At 40.6% G+C, this 19,614-nt stretch overlaps 1 protein-coding gene across 2 annotated transcripts in view; it reads left to right on the forward strand.

The window, feature by feature from the left end:
• Positions 1-19,614, forward strand: part of hmcn1 (hemicentin 1) — a 161,726-nt gene that overhangs the window by 25,979 nt on the left and 116,133 nt on the right. For both annotated transcript variants that reach the window (XM_010872514.3, XM_020049296.2), the window contains exons 3-11: positions 2,287-2,445; positions 3,291-3,413; positions 3,786-3,957; positions 4,247-4,353; positions 11,127-11,247; positions 11,470-11,748; positions 13,135-13,279; positions 14,134-14,255; positions 14,857-15,126. In XM_010872514.3, coding sequence (XP_010870816.2) covers positions 2,287-2,445; positions 3,291-3,413; positions 3,786-3,957; positions 4,247-4,353; positions 11,127-11,247; positions 11,470-11,748; positions 13,135-13,279; positions 14,134-14,255; positions 14,857-15,126 — 1,498 coding nt within the window. The remainder of the gene's footprint in view (positions 1-2,286; positions 2,446-3,290; positions 3,414-3,785; positions 3,958-4,246; positions 4,354-11,126; positions 11,248-11,469; positions 11,749-13,134; positions 13,280-14,133; positions 14,256-14,856; positions 15,127-19,614) is intronic.

The raw sequence follows: 19,614 nt of genomic DNA on the forward strand, positions 1-19,614 counted from the left end.
CTCATGATCATTGCAACTCCACGAGGTGAAAATTGCATGGAGCCCCAGATTGAGGTTTTTTGACAGTTCTTTTGTGTTTCTTCCATTTGTGAATAATCACACTAAGTGTTGTCACCTTCTCCCCAAGCTGCTTGGCTATGGTCTTGTAGCCCATTCTACCCTTGTGTAGGTCTACAGTCTTGTCCCTGACATCCTTGGACAGCTCTTTGGTCTTGGCCATGGTGGAGAGTTTGGAATCTGATTGATTGATTGCTTCTGTGGACAGGTGTCTTTTATACAGGTAACAAACTGAGATTAGGAGCACTCCCTTTAAGAGTGTGCTCCTAATCTCAGCTCGTTACCCGTATAAAATACACCTGGGAGCCAGAAATCTTTCTGATTGAGAGGGGATAAAATACTTATTTCACTCATTAAAATGCAAATCAATTTATACAATTTTTGACATGCGTTTTTCTGGATTTCTTTGTTGTTATTCTGTCTCTCACTGTTCAAATAAACCTACCATTAAAAGTATAGACTGATAATATCTTTGTCAGTGGGCAAATGTACAAAATCAGCAAGGAATAAAAAATATATTTTCCTCACTGTATGATTTGGTTGGGTACTCATACTTTTTTTTCAGCAAACATGTGTACAACATTTTGTAAAATCCTTTTGAAACTTACAAATGTTGAATTGCCCACTGTGCTCTAAGAACAATGCCACGTGACAAAAATATTTAAATCAATTGACTAAATTAAAGTTTTATTTCATGCAAATATTATGTCCAAACATGTGATTAATTTAGCATGCAAATATAACCTAATATTTGTAAGTTGTTGGTTATGTTCACAAATACTTCAGATTTAGCAACATATAAAAAAAAATATATATATATCATAAGTGTCATGCTTTTAAATGAAACCGTTTTGGATTCGGAAATCATACATTTTTCAGGTAACATTTACTAGAATATTTAATATTAACTTGAACCTTGAAACTAAGCCTGGGAATATTTTTTTGCAGTGTAACATTTACATCTGAAATGTGGATTTTTCTATCCATTGGCATTAGTATTCCAAATTATTATGCAGCCAGATAAGGTACTAAAATGGTAAATCTTAGGACACCTGAGGTACTATCTTGAAAGTTACATAAAGGAGAATATTATTCGCATATCGAGAAATAGTTTGGGCTGTATTTCTATGTGCAGTTTTATGATGGAGCAAGAGCTTTGATAGCTAATGCTAAGTGTATGGGAAACAACACAAAACTGTCTCAACACTTTATGATTGTTAAATAAATGATTGGATGGGGCCTTCTCTGCGTTAACAGCCGTAATGTGAAAATCCTAGTTTCAAGGTTTATTTGTCAAACGCACCAAACAACACAGCGTCTTCCTGCTCAATGAAATTCTTGTGACATGGCACCCAACAACTACTTAATCCACATTAGGTCATCTCAGTAGATAAGTTATATTGAATATAATAATATTAAAGATGAAGCCCATCAACTAAAGTTTCTTTCTATCTATGTTTAGGATAAAAATCGATATGATGTTGATATGACTATCGACATGAGTCTTCCTTTCTAATGTAAATTACTAACCTAGGCAGGTAAGGTGAGAGAATAAAATATATAGTTGTGTCGGTAAGATGAAAGAAAAACACATATATTAGTGTACATAGGGTGAGAGAATTTCAGATATATAACAGATTTATGGTGTGAGAATAACTGATATATAACAGATATAAGGTGTGTGAATAACAAATATATAACAGATATAAGGTGTGTGAATAACAGATATAAAACAGATATAAGGTGTGTGAATAACAAATATATAACAGATATAAGGTGTGTGAATAACAGATATATAACAGATATAAGTTGTGAATAATAGATATATAACAGATATAAGTTGTGAATAACAGATATAAAACAGATATCTGACTTGTGAATGAAGCACTGCTTCATAACAGCAAGTCCCAGTGGACTCGGGACAGTCTTCTGGACATATTTGATACCATGTCCAATTCTGTATGCACGTGATTGAGCAAGATTTATCCATTCTCAGTGGCAATTTGGACATCTCAGTATGTTGTACTTTGAGCAACATTGTTTTTATAGCTTTTTTGTGAAAGGTCAGGGTTTGTAGTACATATTTTATAGTAGACTTTGCAAATTTTTGCAAACTTTGCAAGCGGTACCAATAACTTTGGCCAATCAGAATGCTGCATGTTCAAAACAAACGTACCTAAACATACAGTATAGGTTTGCTTTATCTTAGGTTATTGTTTCTGTCACCAGGGAGGTGGAGACTGCCCAGAGATGAGCATTGGTGCCATCAAGATTGCCCTGGAGATCTCCCTGCCGGGGTCCTTTATTTATGTCTTTACAGATGCCAGATCCAAAGATTACAAACTAACGCACCAAGTCCTGCAGCTAATCCAGCAGAAACAATCTCAGGTACAGCTGAAAACAATTGGAAGGGGTTGTAGAAGATGACTGAATACCTCTGTAGTGTCTGTAGCCTTTCTGTAGTCTGTCTTTACTCTGTAATGTCTGTAGTCTGATTCATGTCTCTCTCAGTAGTCTGTAATGTCTATAGTCTGATTCATGTGTCTCTCTGTAGTCTGTAATGCCTATAGTCTGATTAATGTGTCTGTCTGTAGTCTGTAATGTCTGTAGTCTGATTCATGTGTCTGTCTGTAGTCTGTAATGTCTGTAGTCTGATTCATGTGTCTATGTGTAGTCTGTAATGTCTGTAGTCTGATTAATGTGTCCGTAGTCTGTGATGTCTGTAGTCTGATTCATGTGTCCGTAGTCTGTGATGTCTGTAGTCTGATTAATGTGTCCGTAGTCTGTAATATCTGTAGTCTGATTAATGTGTCCGTAGTCTGTAATATCTGTAGTCTGATTAATGTGTCCGTAGTCTGTGATGTCTGTAGTCTGATTAATGTGTCCGTAGTCTGTGATGTCTGTAGTCTGATTAATGTGTCCGTAGTCTGTGATGTCTGTAGTCTGATTCATGTGTCTGTCTGTAGTCTGTAATATCTGTAGTCTGATTAATGTGTCCGTAGTCTGTGATGTCTGTAGTCTGATTCATGTGTCTGCCTGTAGTCTGTCTGTAGTTTGATTAATGTGCCTGTCTGTAGTCTGTCTGTAGTCTGATTCATGTGTCTGTCTGCAGTCTGATTCATGTGTCTGTCTGTAGTCTGATTCATGTGTCTGTCTGTAGTCTGTCTGTAGTCTGATTCATGTGTTTGTCTGTAGTCTGATTAATCTGTCTGTGTGTGTGTGTGTGTGTGTAGGTTGTGTTTGTGCTGACAGGGGATTGTGATGACCGAGCTCACATTGGGTACAAGGTCTACGAAGAGATCGCCTCCACCAGCTCTGGGCAGGTGTTCCATCTTGACAAGAAACAAGTCAATGAAGTGAGTCAGTCTTATTAGAATTAGACCCGTCAGCTTTGCATTAATTGCGTCAGCTTTGTTTGTGAGCCTAAATGGATTTGTACCTTTCAGTCAACCCTATTGGAACAATACCTGGACGTCAACCCAAATGGTCCACAGAGTATACATTCCCCTGCTCAGATGTTAATCAACCAATGTTTATGTGAAGGAACGCATCATAGCTTGGTTATCAGTAAAAACGGACTAATATTCAGGGGACTGGGCCATGTTAACGGTGTATGCTAGTCAGTAAGGTGAGAGGTATTCTCACCAGCAGCACACATCCACAAAAACTGTTGTGTAACAGGATGTTGGTTTAATCTTGTGCTCTCTCATCCAACTCTTTTGCTGTAGGTGTTGAAATGGGTGGAAGAGGCGGTGCAGTCATCCAAGGTCCATCTGCTGTCCACAGACCACTACGATGGGATCAGCAACACCTGGCAGATCCCATTTGACCCCAGTCTGAAGGAGGTCACTGTGGCCCTCAGTGGCCCTGGACCTGACATCGAGATATACAACCCCTTGGGTAGGCCACTGGACAAAACACAATGCCCCTTCCCCTTTCACACGATCAGAGACTAATCACCATCTTTCACTGGACCTCTGTTTGTCTGCCCACTGGTCTGGCACTGTACTAGTTGCTGGAGGCTTTTTTCATGTACATTGGCGTTGCTTTTGATGAGACTTCTTTTAGAGACTTCATTTTCTTCAATTGCATTCAGCTGAACCAATCGGCAAAATGTTATCGCTTTAGCTTTCAGTTGCTAAATGTGTGTTTGGTAGCGAATACAATTAACTTATTTTATTTCAAACAGGGAACCTTGTCGGAAAGAACGATAATCTGACGGAACTGCTGCATATTCCCAACTCTGCAAAGGTCGTCAACATCAAGGACCCGGAGCCTGGAATGTGGTCCATAAAGGTAAAAAAGGAATTTCTGACTCCTGAAATGTCTGTACAAAATATTATTGGATTTATTTTGATGAAATTTGTAATGCGCTTGGTTATCAACAAGAATTGACTGACATTGAAAAAGTAACTGAAATAAGAATAATGACGTACTTTTGGTAGACAAATAAAGAAGATATTAGCCCAATAACAAACAACTAGGCAAGCCTAGTTCAGCCGGCCTGCAATAAACACAATTGTTTGTAGGTGCCCTCCTGCAATTTGAACCCAGATTGCCCATGTGATAGGCTGTGTCTTTAACCACTATACCACCACGCTATACTGATTCCATGTGTCGGTATAGCCTCTTGACTTTATATAATTTTGTCATGCATTAACATCACAAGTTTGAATATTTCTTTAGACACCGTTGACCATTGTGTTAAACTGAGTAACATTTCTTGTAACTGTAAACAGTTTTATATCAGCCCGCAATTAAAACGGACTTTCTCGTCAAGTAAAAAGACAAGAGAATTGTGGAAACCCCAACTCTTTTACTGCCCAAGGGGTTTTGATAAAGCCTATATTATTACCCCCAAAGGCATGCACAGATGCATTCCTTTGAAAATCCACCAGAAACAGTCGCAGTATAACCATTAACAGTTTTATTTTAGGCTTACTATAATGCAGATATCAGCTAAGTTTCTGTCTATCCAGAACAAATTTAAATGCATACTTTATTTTGACTGTGATGAGACTTGATCACAGAACCTGCAGCTCACAAGTCCACTTCGCTAACCACTACACTATTTAACTAGGTGAGGCTTTCACTCACTCCACTCACTCACTCAAACTCAGAGATATTCGCTATTCTTCTTGGCCGGCTCTACTTACGGGGTCTGGCAAAAACTGTGTATTTCTCAATAGCATTAAATTAAACGTACATAAACAAGAAACCAGGCAATACAAATTCACACCCTCTCACGATTCAAACCCTGGTCACCCACATGACAGGCAGTGTTGTTAACCACTACACCACCAAGTTCCATGTTTGGTGGCTGCCAGTATAGCTTTGGTGGCTGCCAGTATAGCGGCCACTGGCCGTTTTAACAGTTATATGGCCATTCATGAATGACATTGATACAGTTAAAGTGTCTAACATTTCTTACTAAGTTAACCTCTGCCGTTTTAACACTGTATTAGCCAGTAATAGGCTTTGCAGGTATTTGCTAACTTACTGGAATAGTCATAAGAATTGAGCAATTGCTAGCGAGTCTGCCAAAGACAGTAACATGGCTTTTCCAATGTGGGGTAACAAGTTGTTTCGGTTTATGTGACCCCCTTGGTAAAGATGAGTAAAAAAGGCTGTGAAAAAAACATACTGTTGATACAGTTGATCTTACATTCAACATTCAAAGGAAATATCTTGTATCCTATAATTGAGTGTTAATCATAAAAAAGTCTATATACTTCTCAAAGAATAAAAGATTTCACTACTATTTTCACCTTATCATTTAGTACTTGGTTCACCCTTCCCCTGGTAACAGCACTGAATCTTCTCTTGTAATGTCTGATGAGGTGGGAGAAAAGATAGCAAAGAATCTGACAAAATTCTTGCAAGCAGAATGTTAGTTTTTTTCTGTACGACCATTACCAACCATTGTTTATGTCTTAATGAGAGTAAACTCTTTCTTCTGGTTAGAAGTCCAAATACTAAAGTCTTATTGTAGTTTGAGAATTCTGCAATAATCTACTGTGAATCTTGTAGAATTGTCCTACCTCTCCTACCATTCTTCTAACTCTGTGTGAGGGGAAAATACACTTGTGTGCTCTAGGTGGGTTCCTTTAAGCTCAGTTTTATTTAAACTTCTTTATTATTGCTCTGTTAGTGGAGAGAGGTATTTTCGGAAATGTGGCCATTGCCTAAGTTATGATGGTCAACAACCTTTTGTCTTAATTCATTTGTGTGTTCTCTGACCTTTCCCATGTTGATAGATTAAAACTAAGGGAGTTTGCATGTGTGTCCTAATAAGGCATGGATGAACACTTAAGATAAAATATGTATTTCTTGTTTAAGAATACTTTTTCTCTTTTCAATTTTACCACAATTACAGCTTAGATATATGTAAATGTAAGATGTTGAATGTAAGATCAATCTGATATAACAACAGTAAAAACAAATCCTTTTTCTCATCTTACCAAGGGTGCCAATTAAGTTAAAGACACTATATAGGGCAGCAGCAGAATATTAATAAACTGTAACAGAGTATATGTGTCTGCATCCAGTCTTTCCTTCTCGGGTTGAGTTCAGTTGTTCTGTGCTAGTGTTGCGTTCCAGTGTTTACTTCTAATGTTGACTTCCAGCGTTGAGGTCAGTAGTTGTTTTTCTGTGTTGCGTTGCAGACTTGGGTTCTAGTGTTGCGTTCCAGACTTGGGTTCTAGTGTTGGGTGTATCAGTGCCCATTGAAATTGGTTTCAGGGTCCTAGACTCCTGCTGTGGGTGGTGCTCACACACAGTCCCCACTCTGTCAATGGTAGCTGACAGGGAATGACATGCTGCTACCTCAGTGGTCTGTCAACATCTGTGGAGGAGGTTGGCTGGGGGTGGCGGTGGGGTTGATGTCATTCCCAGGGTATTGTACTGGCCTCTGGGGTTGGGTGGGGTAAGGAACTTGCCGAGTAATCTGTCCTGCCTCACAGTCTAAGCAGTGAGGCAGGACAGATTGATGTCCAATTTCTCAGTAGCTCTGGCTGCTGCAATTAATGTTGGATATTGTCCATAGTCATTTTTCTTTCTATCCCTCCAAAGTTCTGGTTTTTGTCTGGTGTTGTTGTTGTTGACTGAGGTTACTGTGGCAACAGCTCTGGCCTAGCTGCCCGTGTTGTTGTAGATCACTTCTATGGCAAGTCTCTCTCTTTTATCACCCCTCCCTCTCCCATTTCCAATTCACTAGCCACCATGACCGAATAAATCCCTGGTCAGATCCATGACCTAATACCTCCCTGGTCAGATCCATGACCTAATACCTCCCTGGTCAGATCCATGACAGAATACCTCCCTGGTCAGATCCATGACCTAATACCTCCCTGGTCAGATCCATGACCTAATACCTCCCTGGTCAGATCCATGACCGAGTACCTCCCTGGTCAGATCCATGACCTAATACCTCCTTGGTCAGATCCATGACCGAATACCTCCCTGGTCTGGTCCAGGCTGAATGTGTTGGTTGACCAGAGGTTGAACCAGTGGACTAACCTGTGTTTTGGTTGGCTATATGTTAAACCAGTGGACTAACCTGTGTTTTGGTCGGCTATATGTTAAACCAGTGGCCTAACCTGTGTTTTGGTTGGCAATATGTTAAACCAGTGGACTAACCTGTGTTTTGGTCGGCTATATGTTAAACCAGTGAACTAACCTGTGTTTTGGTCGGCTATATGTTAAACCAGTGGACTAACCTGTGTTTTGGTTGGCTATATGTTAAACCAGTGGCCCAACCTGTGTTTTGGTCGGCTATATGTTAAACCAGTCGACATGGTTGAGATAGTAGAGTCTGGTATAGAAGTATAACCAGTGGACTAACTTGTATTGTGATTGACTAGAGGTTGAACCAGTGTGGACATGATTGACATAGTAGAGACTGATCTATTCCCTGCTTTGACAGGTGTTTTTTCAATCAATGTCAAACTCTTGCTAAGCTCATAGCTGTCTGACTGAACCCTGGGAGACAGAGGATTGAAAGGGCTGTGTTGTGTCTTTGCTACCTAGGGCTATGATTTTGTTTCAGATTTAGCTGAGATGACTGTGTTTTCTGCCATGTTTTCACAGTGAATAAGTGTGTTGTATAAAACGTGAATTTCTTAATGATATTTTAAACTGAATTTAAGGTTGAAATAGTAGAAACCTTTTGTCAGTTTTCGCTAAAGTCTAAACATAACTTTAACCAATAAGAAATTCCAAGAGGTTCAAGGGCTTGCCAGGCACTTTCAATGATCGTGAATTCATTTGTATACCTGTAAAATATCAATGCATCATTTGCATGCCAATTTTTAGATCTGTCACCGGGATATTTTGTAGTTAGATGCTATTGTTTTAAAGTACCCGACAGAATTGTTTTGAATGATGCATATTGTGTGAATTTTAAGTGTTGTTAACAATCTGTTGCATGTGTCGCCTAGTTGTGAGCACTGTTACGTTTTGACCATGATATAACATATCGTCTGTAATGTCGTACGGTAATGCTGTGCTTTTTGTAGAATACTGTCTTTGTGAAACTTTATAAAACTTTATAAAACACGCACCATTCTCCAGAGAATCCTGTTCTCCAGTCACTACGAGTGAGCAGAGGTGAAGAAAAACCTACACAGAAGCTTGAGATCTTTCGCCAGGGATCTGCAGCAACCCTGCTCTATGACTGTGTTTCTGTTTCTGAAGCCATCCAGGGGCTTTAGGTGAAAGGCTTTGGGTGTGTGGGGGGTGTTGGGGTGGGGTTGGATTTGTACTCTGGCCTTGCTGCGTGGTTCACCTCTGAGTATAGACTGAGAGTAAATGTTTGATCCTTTTTAATCTGTCTTAATTGGTTGCTGCTGTTTGTGGTGAATGGAGGGTGGGTTCACATCACACTCCTCATCATCCCTAATTCCTGGGCCAGACGTCTGTTCTTTGTGTGTGGGTGTGTGTGTGTGTGTGTGTGAGTGCATAGTTCTGTTTTTGTGTGTGTCCTGTGTTCACTTGGGATACTCCAGGTTGGTCTCCTTAGTATTCATGACCTTAGTGATGAGCACGTCTTGGCTTTATACTCTGTAGTGTTTTATGGTCCATGATAATAGTTTAGGAAGGTTGTAATTTGAAAACAACCCAGAGGGATACAGTAGGCTGTAGCTTCAGTGGCAGTCTGCCTGGCCTGCTCCACCTCTCTCTCTGTCTCTCTCACTCTCTGTCTGTCTCTCTGTCTTTCTCTCACCCTGTCGTTCTGTCTTTCTCCCTGTCTATCACTCTCTCTCTCTAGGCAGCAGCCCAGTCCTCTGGAGCTCAAAGAACACATTGAATAATAAAAGAAATGGGGAAAAACAGCACAACTGTATTTTTAAGTGACTCTGGAACTGCATAGAGTTTTGTGGGGCTGTCTCTTGCCAAAAGAAAGAGAATGAAGAAGGTTTTTGATATGGGACAGTTTCAGTGTTTCAAGATGTTATTCTGCGCCGATAAAAAAAGAACTGTCTGGAAAGCCTGAATCCTTTGTCCAGCTCTCTGGTGTGTCCATATGATACTGGTTACTGAGATGATAGCCTTGACATTATTCACCATCAGACTGGCCGTCCAAAGGGCAATGCTTAATAAAGAACCCTGGTTGAGTTCCAGGTCAAAAAGGTACAATTTGGGAGCTTGGCCGGATATTATTTAGGTGGCAAATAAAAAAGAAGATGTAAATGTATTAGGGATGGTGTGTGATGGTGAACTAGGTGGGCTAATTATTGTCTGTACGAGCCTCTTTTGTCTTTGTTGAAACAGGCTTTTTTTTGTGTCACTCTCCCAGTCCTGACCCTGTTGTAGGTTCAAGACCTGCCGTGGTTCTTTTTTTGAGTCTGATGAAGTTGTTTTGGTAGTTATGTTTTTACTGATGCCTGACTGACTCAACCAGAGATACGATTTCTTCTAATTTCCATCGATGCTCAGTTGATCTATTTTCAAATGAACTGTCATTGTTACTGCCACTAACTACTCTGGATGCAAAGGTGTGGATTTTCCCAATTGCGCCAACCTGCATTTTAATGTAATGACTGTGGGCTGATTTGAGGACTGCTTCAAAGAGCTTCATGATGAAGAACCCATAAAGCCGGCTCATCATCTCTGATTACTGTACTCATGTTTGTCAAATTAAAGCGTGACTGTCAGACTGACTTGAACATATTGTTGGGGAGTTGTACGTCTTTCTATGACTCATTGTCTGACTTTTGTGGAAATAACCTGCTATTTGCTGCTTGAGGTTGAATAATAGAAAATGGGTTTGCATGGCTTTATTTGAATGGCTGCAGTTTCTACGCTTCGTGTGTGGATGTTGCACTTGGAGTGCGATATCCATACAAGACCATCTCTGCTTTGCACAAATTGGCTCAAAATATTTCATGGCAAATGGTTTGTTTCTCTTGAATTAGAGGTCATCCATACTGTTACAGCCATCCACAGATGATCGCATTGTTCAGACTTCAGAAACAGCCATATACATTTTTTTTGTCTTAAAGAGGAGTGTACCCTGTTTATTTTGCCAGGCTTTTATTGTCAGTAGGAATCAGAGGGAGACAGATGAAGTGGGGACATTGAGGTGAAGGGTGGAGACAGGTTTTGAGCCTTGGCCTCCAGCAGGGAGATGCATATGTGCACAAAGTCAGGATTGTTACCACTTGACCTAAACACCACACAATGCTTTCTATTCATTACTGAGGTGAGGCTGACCAACTACAATGGCTGACCATGATCTTGAACGATGCCAACTAGAGATCCTGCAGTGTTATTTCCAAACAATCATGGGTCTTATTGCATGAAGCTGAAAAGAATTGACAGAACTTAACCACCTAGAGGGCAATCTGTAGCTTTTGCATTAGCAGAAAGCTTATTTCTGCAGTGTGTGTGCTCTAAAAACTAATGTTTGTTTGTACAGTATGTGATATAAACCACACCAAAAATAACACTAATAATACCTACCGGTAAGAACTTTGTTGTGGATTTTACCTCATGTGTTCTGTGCATACGATTAACACAAATATACAACTGATAGAATCTGATTCTAACCTTTTATCACTTCTCTCCAGACATCAAGTGAGGGCAGACACTCTGTACGAATATCTGGTGTAAGCACTATTGACTTCCGGGCTGGATTTTCCAGGAAGCCCACCCTGGACTTTAAGATGACCTCTAGTCGACCCGTTCAAGGTCAGTAAGTCTACGTGAGACAACTTGTTGTACTTTTACATAACACACCTGATTCTTTATTTTGACTGGAGTTGGCGGGATACTCTGGGAATATATTTTCCCATGCACAATTCCATCAAGTTTGCAGGAAATGTTCTATTTCGTTCTTCATCCTTTTTTAAGATTCATGAATTTGATAGTGGGCCCTCTCTTGTCATGCCACTGTTTTCCCCCTCCCTCCAGGTATCCCTACCTATATCCTATTGAACACAACTGGGCTGTTCCATCCAGCGCTAGCAGATAGACTGGAGCTTCTGTCAATAACCGGTGGTGTGATTAAAACCCTCCCAGTGCGGTACTACCCTGACACTGGTAGGGGTAGCACCTCGACAGGAAGCATCTGGAACATCACAGAATTTGTTCCGCCCAATGAGGCCTTCTTCCTACGGGTCACAGGATATGACATGGATGGCTTCCTGTTCCAGAGGGTCTCCAGTGTGTCCTATTCCAGTATTGTTCCTGGTTTGTGCCTCTGACTTTACCGTAATTTTTGGCAGTGACAGGGATTTCTGATCAAATGTGTGGTGCACTATATAAGGAATTTGGAATGGCTTTGTGTTTTTTCACTAATCATTTGTAACAAAGAGTCGAAATTATCAAATGCAATTAAATAGAAATGTAAACATATAAAGAGGTTCAGCTATCAATAATCTGAGAGCAATGAATAAATTATCTTCTAAATCAGAGGTTTAATGGGAAACAGATGTACTATGTTCTAGAACGCCCGTTAAATGTACATTTTTATATAATAAGTATAGTATATATTATTTATATACTAGTCAGGAAATTTCCTGATTAACGTGAGCAGGAAAGATCAAAATGATGAGCCAAGATGAGTCGCTGAGGATTCAAAAATGAAAAATAAAGATTGGACTGCAGAGCTGACTGCTGTTTCACTTAAGGAAAATAGAAGCCTAAGCAAAATGAGCAGCTGAACTAAATACACACATGAATAACTCAGATAGAACTACACAACAGAACTTTATTGTGTTCATGGGAACACTGTTGTTAATGGGACCCAGAGGAATCTTCTGGCTTGACAGTAGCTTGACTAATGTCTGTAAAGTCTTGGATTAGATTTTTCTCTGATCTCTGCCTTTCCAGTGCGTCAATTCTTTCATTGCAACATTGTACGCTGTTCAATCCCCCTGATTCATGCAGCTTAGAGGAATAGCTGAAAGGCTTCAGGAGAGAAAAGTCGAGTTGTTTGTGGGGAAAAATCCATTAGCACATTCAACAGAATCCCTTAAGACGTTGCTCACTGTTGATTGTAGCCTTTCAAAGCGTGTTGCATGTCGACTAAATCAACCTTACAAAAATATGTGATCAAAGGTCATGACATTATATAATTATGCGTTATTTGAGTCCTCTCACCAAATGACATTGTTTTTAGTTTATGTGTGATATGTGGTCTATGTTAATTTTTCAGACATTATGAACAGAAAACTGAATAAACATTGAAAACACTGCCATGTTGATCTGGCCCTTGCTCTAAGACACAACCGTCTAACTATTTTGGCTATCTCAGAAACGCTTCCCCCAATTTCACATGCTGACATCCATATACTGTAACCTCCTTTCACGTTTCCAACTGAACAAGCCTTATAATTAATATTCTGAATACATGCCCTAAAATTCCAATTAATTCACCACTCATGCTTTGCAAAACAGAACAAATTTCCTCTGGTTTCCGGAGTTTATGCTTGGTGTCAACATTGACCCATTTCACGTGCATCAATGGTGGATTATTACTACCGTTTTATACCTGTGTGTTTTGTGTGTTTTCACCCCCTGAGAGAAGCTGATTTAGGACACACTTTACAGGTTGTCTATTTTCCACCCCATCAGATGCACCCAAGGTTGTGATGCCCCCCACCACCCCAGGGTACTACCTCCAGAAAGGGGCCATATCCTGCCAGGTAGACAGCCTCATCCCCTTCACCCTCCGCTTCAGCCGGGAAGGGAGACGCCTCGGCATTGACCAGCTATTTAGGTAACACCAGACACCATTGGAGGAGAGGGAGGGAGAAGGGGAGTGATCGTTAACGTTGAGAAAGGAGAGGATAAATAGAAGCTTGTTAATGTTTCTTTCCAAAACATTTCACAGTATGTTCTGCAGTAGGTAGGTGGCTCCTAGCCTTTGCACTTTACACTGTTCCTCTAATCTCTAATACACTGATGAGCCAAAACATTGTGACCACTCACAGGTGAAGCGAATAATGTTGATAATCTCCTAACAAGGGCACATGTCAAGGACTCGGTAGATTAGATGGTATGCGAACAATCAGTTCTTGTAGTCAATGTGTTGGATGCAGGAAAAATGGGTGTAAAGACCAGAGTGACTTTGACAAAGACCAAATTGTTATGGCCGGACGAATGGGTCAGAGCATCTCTGAAACGGCGAGGCTTGAGGGGTGCTCATGATCAGAGGTGGTGAGCACTTACTGACAGAGGTCTGAGGAGGGACAAACCACTAACTGGCGACAGGGTGTTGGGCGCCCAGGCTCATCATTGCACGAGGGCAATGAAGGCTATCCCATCTGGTCTGAAACGACAGAAGGTCGAAAGTGTTAATGATGGTTACGGGAGGAATGTGTCACAACACAGTGCGTCGCTGTGTATGGGGCTGCGTAGGCGCAGACCGGTCAGAGTGCCCATGATGACCCCTGTCCACCATTGAAATTTCCTACAATGGGCACGCTAGCGTTGGAATTGGAGGTTGGAGCAGTGGAAGAAGGTCGTCCGATGAGATCCGTTTTCATATTAGGCAGGTGGTCATAATGTGTTTGCTCATCAGTGTGCATGTCATGGCACAGTACCACCTTTGTGTCTCTGTTCCCCTGTCAGCGAGTCAGCCAATGCCCTGTGGGAGCTGGCTCAGGTGACTCTGAAGGATGAGGGCTTCTATGAGTGCATTGCCATCAGCAGTGCCGGAACAGGACGCTCCAGAACCTTCCTGGACGTTTCAGGTAGGACCACTCCTGACTCCTAACCCTACAGTGGTACACTCTGAATCAAGCCTAATGGTCTAGGAACCAAAAACAACGACATATGTGAATTCATCTTACTTTCTGGTCTCCAGGGAATAGCACATCAGATTTCATCTGATTACCAGTTATCCGTGGCTTTTGAAAACATTAAACATGTTCTCACAGCAGTAGGGATGTGGGTTAATGTGCATGGTCATCATGCTGATGTAACACTAGTGGTACTGATAGTTCAACACGGATATATTCAGAACACATGAATACAACACATTATCATAAGTCACTAAAAACAGTAGAACCTCAGGAGGACTTTGTTGCTCATTGCTTTGCTCTGTTTCCATATACTGCACCACTTCTCTCTTATTCTCTGTTGCCTTAGAACAAAGGTCTACCTTTGAATGAAGTCAGATAGCAATTGATGAATTATATAACTAAGATTTGATGATATAAACAGAATATTTCTGGTTTAATCCGTCTCTCTGTCTTTCTCAATTTCTCTCTGCCTTTTTACCTCACACTCTCTCTGCTCTCTCTCTTTCTCCGTATCTCCTCCCATCTATTGCTCTGTTTCTCTCACACACAGAGCCACCACCAGCCATCACAGTGGACGGTAACGTAACTGTAACTCCAGGCTCCAGAGCTGTCCTGACCTGTCATGTGGTCAGTACGGTCCAGTTCAACCTGACCTGGCACAGAGGGGGTGTGGACGCACAACTGGACCCAAACCTTCACCTCCTGACCAACCACTCCCTGGAGATACGCAACATTGGCATCGCCGCTGCTGGCTGGTATGAGTGTATTGCCGCCAACGATGGAGGAACCTCCATTGAACGCATCTACCTCAACGTGCAAGGTGGGTGCATTATAGTTATATATAATGCTATATATGTTATTTGGTCCGTGTTCATTTGCACCCTTATTTGCATCCAGATAGCATCTAGATTTCGTTAGCCAATGGAACTGCAACACACAATGGTTAACCCTATCAATTCCACAGTAAACATTTTCAATCTTGGGAGGGGGCCCTATTTTCCTTAATTTGCATGTTGTGCCCACGTTTTGTCTCAAAATGATGTGCCTTTACAAAATTAGTTAGGTAAGTGGAATATAATTTTTTTTATCATGAAAACTAATCTTTTTGTTTCTTTTGATACATTTCAATGAAACAATAGGTCTGTCTAGTAATAACGTGATATAAATTAATTTATTGAACGCTGTAGGTGCAGAAATGGTTTGGTCACTGGAAAATATTAGTCTTGGAGTACTATATGAATTTTGTAGTTTGTCTCAGGAGCTTTGTGAGAGTCTTCCAGTATTATGGACATGATTTCCTTGGCAAGTTGAGTAAAATCAGTTGTAATTTCCATAACAAACATGCTTATGCTTATGTGAAATGTCAGCCTCCCCTGTCAACAAGTTTGTTCTACTAGTTATTCTATCATGTAGCGAACGATACTGTTCATCAAAGAACTATCATTATGATCACTGGTGCCTATGTCCACTCAGTGATAGCGAAGGGAGGATTTGGCCCTCATTGTTTGAACAGGTCTAGCTACGTGTAGGAATGGTGCACAGCCTAAACTGACATACCTGTGTGCTCACAGTCACTAGGGCTGTCATCATCTTCAACTGGTGAGCGTTTCATTACAGTGTTAATGCATCAGCCCGTCATTGAGACTGGAAGTTAATTCTTGTGGCCTTTACAATTCTTAAAGCTTTGCACCTCTTGTCCAAATCATTCAGAAGTGATACCCAGGATTATAGGAGCTATGTTTGTTCTGCTTTAAATTAGTCATGGGGGAAAAAATTATATATATATTTTTTCTATTCCTTAAAATCAAAACATAGAATGTCTGTAACTCAAATTTCTGCAAATAAATAATATATATTTAATTGTATTTAACTGTAATCCACCCAAAACCATACATGCATTAATATGACAACAATAATTTGGTGGATTATTTAGCATTTTGTTAAACAAATAAGTAGAAATGATATGTTCAGCTTGGTAAAGATAAGATTGTTTCTAGCTCAAATCCCTGTGATTCAGGTGTAGCTGTCCTATGTCCTATGTCCTATGTCCTATGCAAGCAGGGAGATGTAGGATGTGAGGAGAAAAGTGCTTTGTGTTAGTATTGATAAAATACTACACAGCCCCTGTGTGCCATTAGTTCATTTGTCATGACAATATAGACAGATGGATGTGTTCTGCACGTATTCCTGTATCATCTACTGGCTCATTTGTTCATCTGGAGTACAGTTCTTTTAAAGCTGTTGCTGAAAATTGTTTGTTATTCTCATCTCCAGTGATACACTTTACTTATTTCACAGATGGACAACTTAGTCAAATAATGGTAAATACAGTTATGTTTTACCTATTGATAGAACATAAATTGATAAGAGTTTCATGACTTGTGTTTCTCATGGTGGATTCCCCCTTTAACTACTGATTTTTGTATGTATTTGTTGATAGCCTTGGTGTTCATATGTGTATGTACATTTATGTGCGTCTGTCCGTCTCTCCACTCCACACTGTGTTTGCTAGACTGCAGTGCGTCTGGGGAACATTTACACCGCTGGGGAAAGGCAATCTTGGCAACACAACCTAGCTGCTCAATCACATCCCTGACTCTCCACCCACCCTGGCCCTTGTAAATCACCCCAAGGCTTTATGGGATGTCTAACGGGGCAGAGGGAGTTGCTATAGAGAGTTACAGAACAAGGAAATCCCTGCTGGCTATGCCTCAACTTGTAATGCTGGGCCAACATATTCCATCTTTATGGGACTGCTGGCTACGGTGGTGTTACCACGCCTTGGTCCGAACTTTGTGGAAAAATCAGTACCGCTGCACCACTCAAGTGGCCATTCCATATGATTTTAACCATGGGGAGAGAAAGAGGAGTGGAAAAGGCAGTGTCACAGCCATTTGTGCGAATGGGAGGTGCCTGACTGGCCGTACATCGTCTGGGCTAGGGGGCATTCATCACGCTACACAGACTCTGGCTGACTGAGATCAATGGTTGAATGAGCTGATTGATTCTTTGGTTAGGCTGACTTACTGGTTAAATGGGCAGGGGGAGAAGGAGCATGGGGGGCAGGATATGTTTCGGAAGACACATTGCAGTCTTCAACTTAAGCATTGCAAAATTGAGTCAGCTTTGAGCAACTTTAGCACAGTTAAATGGTGGAGGAGATCCTTGAAAACCATTTGAAGATATTGATGATTATCCCTTATCTGACTGGAAGAGGTTTTCACTCTTCTCATCACCAACCTTTATTCAACACACATTTGAAATGTTTTTATTCAACCTAAAGATATACTTGACCGTAACCTTGGCATCAACCATGATTTAACTCAAAGACCCATTCTGACCCACTGAGGTGGGATAGGTCATGTACATCATGACAAGAGATTCTTAAATTCTCTCTCGTCCTCATTTTCCCAATTTTATTTCAACTGCTTTCCCTCTCCCTTCCCCTCTGTCTCTTTCCTTTTCTCTACCCCTCTTTGTCTCCCTCTTTGGCTCTCTCTCCCTTTCTCTCTCTATGTTTGTGTAACAGCTGTCCCAAGGCCTCTACTGCGTTTTAATCACCCCCTGGTCATATCCATCCTAGTCATTACGCCAGGTCTTTGAAGTGGGCCTGGGCTGCCGACACAGGACAACAGTGGGTAAAGACAGGCTAAAGACAGGCCTGGTCCTGACACATAAAGGCTACTGAATATGACCCAAAGTATGTGTTTCTCTTTGTTCTATAGTAAACACCTTGTACTCTGATAGACAGCACCGGGTGACTAACAATAGAAGGGGAAGGACCGTTGAGGTAACAGAAAGATTTCTGTTACCTCATCTGTCTATCCCCTTCTCATGTCAGTAGTGGTGCAGGTGAGCAGGGACAGATAGTGTTCAGACCAAAGATATAGAACCATGCTTTATATCTATTTTTCAGACAGTGTGTTCTGTCTTCGTCTATGTTGGAAAAAGGGGTTATACCATTCGACAAGGCATCGTCTGAAACGCCAGTAATATTTACCAACAAATCATTTTACTCCTCAGTGTTACTTGTTGTGATTCGTTCTGAGGTTATGTTGTAATATATCCAATATATTTGCTATGACAGTAACCATAATGTATTTTTTACTGACCCGAGGGCAGGTGGCTCCTGTTGTGAGAATGAGAGTTGTCAGGAAGACGTTACATTTGCATATAGTGCTTTTGGAAATTACTCAAACCCCTTCACATTCTCCACATTTTGTTGTGTTATAAATGTAATTTATAGTTGATAAAAAAATATATTTTGCCATCAATCTAGATCCAATATCCAACAATGACAATGCAAAATTCTAATGATTGGACATGATTTAGAAAGGAACACACCTCTCTATATAAGGCCATCTATAAAAATAGCATATAACATATTGTCTGAAAGTCTCAATAAGCATGAGCAAAAATATTCTCTGGTCTGAAAAGACCAAAATACACAAATTAGGTCTGAATGCCAAGCATTGCATCTGGTGGATAGAATGTACCTGAAGGATGCTGGTGTAGTAGAGAGAAAATGTCACAAATATGTTTTTTACTTATTAAACTTAGTAGGACTATGCAAAACATATTTACAAGCATATTTCTATGCTATCTATGAAAAAGGACTCATGGCAAACTAGTCTACTGAGAATGTTCTTGTAATTCAAATAGTTTACGCAATATTGTTGAAGAAAACATAAAACCTGGCAATGTTTGTTAATTACAAAATAATACTTTTGAACAAAGTTATTATCTTCACATGAAACTAAGAAGCAGGCAGAGAAAATATGCTTGAACTTGTGCCCAAAGCCTATATCTAAAAGGTCTTGACCAATCGAGTATATTTTCAATCAAATATTTACATGACAGGATCTCACCCATCTTTGCTTCAGAGCTGAGAGAATGGGTAATAGCCAGCATTCCTGTGCATCAGAAAAGATAAGGTTCACCTCGATTCATTCCCCCCTATAGTGGAAGCATCGTGCTATGGGGATGCTCCTCAGCGCCAGGGACTAGTAGCTGGTCAGAATTTTGGGATGGATAAAAATGTAGCAACATACAGAAATGTCCTTGAAGAACCTGATCCAGAGTGCATTGGACCTCAGACTGGGGTGAAGGTTCATCCTTTGATAATGACCCGAAAACACACAATCAAGACACTTTAACCAGAATGCTGGAGTGGCTTCGGACAAGTCTGTAAATGTCTGAGTGACACAGCCAAAGCCTGCACTTGAACCCCTTTGAACATTTGTGTTCCTGAAGTTTGCAGTTCCCTGATGCACCATATCCAATCTGACAGAGCTTAAGAGGATCTGCG

This window comes from Esox lucius, chromosome 8 (assembly GCF_011004845.1).
Source record: "Esox lucius isolate fEsoLuc1 chromosome 8, fEsoLuc1.pri, whole genome shotgun sequence".
In the NCBI taxonomy this organism is placed as follows: domain Eukaryota; kingdom Metazoa; phylum Chordata; class Actinopteri; order Esociformes; family Esocidae; genus Esox; species Esox lucius.